This window comes from Volvox carteri, assembly GCF_000143455.1.
Source record: "Volvox carteri f. nagariensis unplaced genomic scaffold VOLCAscaffold_265, whole genome shotgun sequence".
Lineage (NCBI taxonomy): Eukaryota > Viridiplantae > Chlorophyta > Chlorophyceae > Chlamydomonadales > Volvocaceae > Volvox > Volvox carteri.
The window spans coordinates 2,295-5,043 of NW_003307798.1; the positions used below are offsets into that span (position 1 = coordinate 2,295).

At 57.8% G+C, this 2,749-nt stretch overlaps 1 protein-coding gene across 1 annotated transcript in view; it reads right to left on the bottom strand.

Annotated features, from left to right (window-relative positions):
* The window catches only part of VOLCADRAFT_100978 (uncharacterized protein), a gene marked incomplete at both ends in the record, with an annotated part of 4,959 nt that extends 2,267 nt beyond the window's left edge, over nt 1-2,692 (bottom strand). Inside the window, 2 exons of the mRNA XM_002959458.1 lie at nt 903-1,996; nt 2,181-2,692. Of these exons, the coding sequence (XP_002959504.1) occupies nt 903-1,996; nt 2,181-2,692 (1,606 nt within the window). The remainder of the gene's footprint in view (nt 1-902; nt 1,997-2,180) is intronic.
* Nucleotides 2,693-2,749: the final 57 nt, after the last annotated feature.

Consider the following 2,749-nt stretch of genomic DNA (forward strand, 5'->3'; position numbering starts at 1 on the left):
CGTCTTGTAGAGGACCATACACAAGCTTGCCTTAAGGCGGCAAATCAGGTGGCCTTGTGATGATGGGGATTGACGATGGAGGGGGCGGGTTCACGTGCGTGTCACATTAATTCAGAGTACCGGCTGCCAGGGCTGATTAGGGTGAATACCCAATGGGAGGCTTGTTGTCTTAAACCCTTTGTGTGGTCTGGGTGGTTCCAAAAGGGTTACAAGGCAGCCGGCTCATACCGGCACAAGTCTCAAGGATGGTTGCAGAAGGATACACTGTATCCGCTCGATGACTGCATGCTCGGAGGGGAATGTGCTGTCAGTAGAGAAGCTGGTGGCATGGGTGGAGAAGAAACACATGGAAGCGAAGGCATGGGCGACAATGATGGCTGACACGTGTGTTAATTCGGTCACACTTGTAACCCTTTTGGAACAACCGTGTTTGTTATAGGGGATGGCGCATCTGGGCCACTCCTTTGAAACGTGGGTGCCGTCCACTTTGTGACCAGCAAGCACACATCAAGTGAACTGGACAGTCAGCAACCAGTCGTACTAGTCCCGCCGATACTGCTGTGGCAGTGTCTGCCTCGCACCTTACACTGTCGGCACTCTTTCCAACAATGCAGAATGTGAAGCCATTTGAGTACTGAACCGAAACTCCATACGGGCATATGGACTGCCAGTGTGCCTTTATGCATATACGCCTGCATATGTATGTACATGCATGCCATCTGTTGCACATGTGCATGGGATAACTTTCATAGTCATTCGTTGTCAACCAGACAAGGGTGCATCCATCGGCCTCATTGCTGCGGTTGCTCAGCGGTTGGTGAAGTGTGTGTATGGCATGAAGTACATCAGCCCCTTTCGGTCCCCCTCCGGGGCGGCTGTGCAGAACTTGCCCTTCAGCTCACTTAGCGGCAGCCCTACGTCCTGCCACATCTCCCACTGGCTGCCTGCCCTCGCTGTCTGGGCGGCCGCCATGTTGACCACCACCAGCCCCCCGCTGAACACCTGTCCCGAGTACACATCTGCGACAGTGAAGTGGACATCCTGAGCGCCATCTTCTGCGGGCAGGTGGACGAAGTACTTGAGGTAGGCCGCATACGTCCGAGTCTTGTTGCCGACTTCTGCCTGGTAGCATGCCCAGCAGGAGGTCCGCTGCTGCTGGCGCCCATACTCAGCCCCGAAGTACTGCTCCTCGTCGAGTGCCTCGGCATGCAAAAAGGAGCGGGCCTTGGGACAGTCGGGTGGTGTAGACATGAGAACCCTATCCAGGCGGTCCGTGTCCAGTTCGTAGCTCGCACTGGGACCCAATGTCCAGGAAGCCACATCCTCGAATGCCAGGGCATACCAGTGCACTAGGCTCGCCATGGCTGCCCGGACTTGTGCCACTCGTTCTGGACTCGGGTAGACCATGTGGCCTCGTCCAAGCAGGTAACCGTTGGCTCCTGGTTTATCAAACCAGGCAGCCTCGGTGTTCACTGCGCGCCGTGCCAACATCCTCTCAAGCTGCTGGTTGGTCGTGTGTTTGGCCCCGGTCGCGGGGTCTGCCTCGGTGAGCGACTCGGAGGCCCGCATCAGGCACAGCCACTGCGCGTAGTGCTTCTCGGGTGCCTGTGAAACCATCCTTCCGCCTTGCGTCTTCATTTGCTGCATCATGCGTTCCACCGGCAGGTCGGAGAACCCTGCCACGGACCCAAGCTGGCACTCCTGGTCGTACAGCCGGCATACACAGGTATGCAGGTTGACCGTGAACATGTAGCCCGGCACCTCCAACTCCTCCAGCCTGGTCGTGTAAGCTCTGAGCTTGCATGCAGCCGCCTTGGCTGCCACCAGGAACTGCTCACGGGTCTCGTCGGGGGGCCACGGCCAGAAGTAGTGCATGACCGTGCTGCACAGGCTCCAACACAGGGCCCGCAAGGCCTCGGGCAGCACGTCCCTCTTGAAGATGTAGCTGGAGAACGTCTCAACGAAGTGCAGCCAGTCCTCCATGCGGTAGCTCTTGCTGCATGGGTGGAGGGGGGCAGTGTGGCGAGCAACCATGTAACTAGAAGAAGTACATTACATAGAGTAGCAAACTCTCTGACAGATGAAGGTGTTTTTTTCAGGCAAGCCCCTGGTAGTATTTCCTTTCTCGGCTATTAGCGACCCCCATGTGTGGCCGGCTGCCCAGTGCTGGCTGTGCTCACCGGTACTGCATGATGCATTTGTACCGCCGCCTGAAGTCCGAAGTCACGACCAGGAACTGGCCGCGGGCCGCGACCCGCTGGTGTGCTTCACGAGACATGACCAGCTTGGCATCTGGGTCTGCTGGCTTGATGTCTTTGAGTGACCTCAGCGTGTAGTCCACAAAGTCGCTGACCACTCCAAACAGCAGGGCATGGCCGGTGGAGACGGTGAAGAGGCACGACAGGTCGACGTACAGCAGGGCCGCAAAGGCAGTCAGGCCCTTGCACCCAGTCTGGAGCGCCGCCTCATCGAACTGCTTCTGCGTGATCTTGTGTGGAGTCCCAAGGTAGAGCATCCTGTACATCGCCTGCATGACACTGCCCGTGCTGACGAAATGCTGATGGGTCTTCTTGAGAGCCCGGGCGTCGACCTTCAGGCTCTTGCCTGCATTCCGCTTTACGAAGTGCTGGCTGACTGCTTGGGTGTAGCCACGGAAGCGCACGGTGGCCCCGCGCCCGACATTGGCCTCCATGTGTGCCTCGAATAGGCACCACGTGCAGCTGCCGACACGACTGTTCTGGTCTCGTAG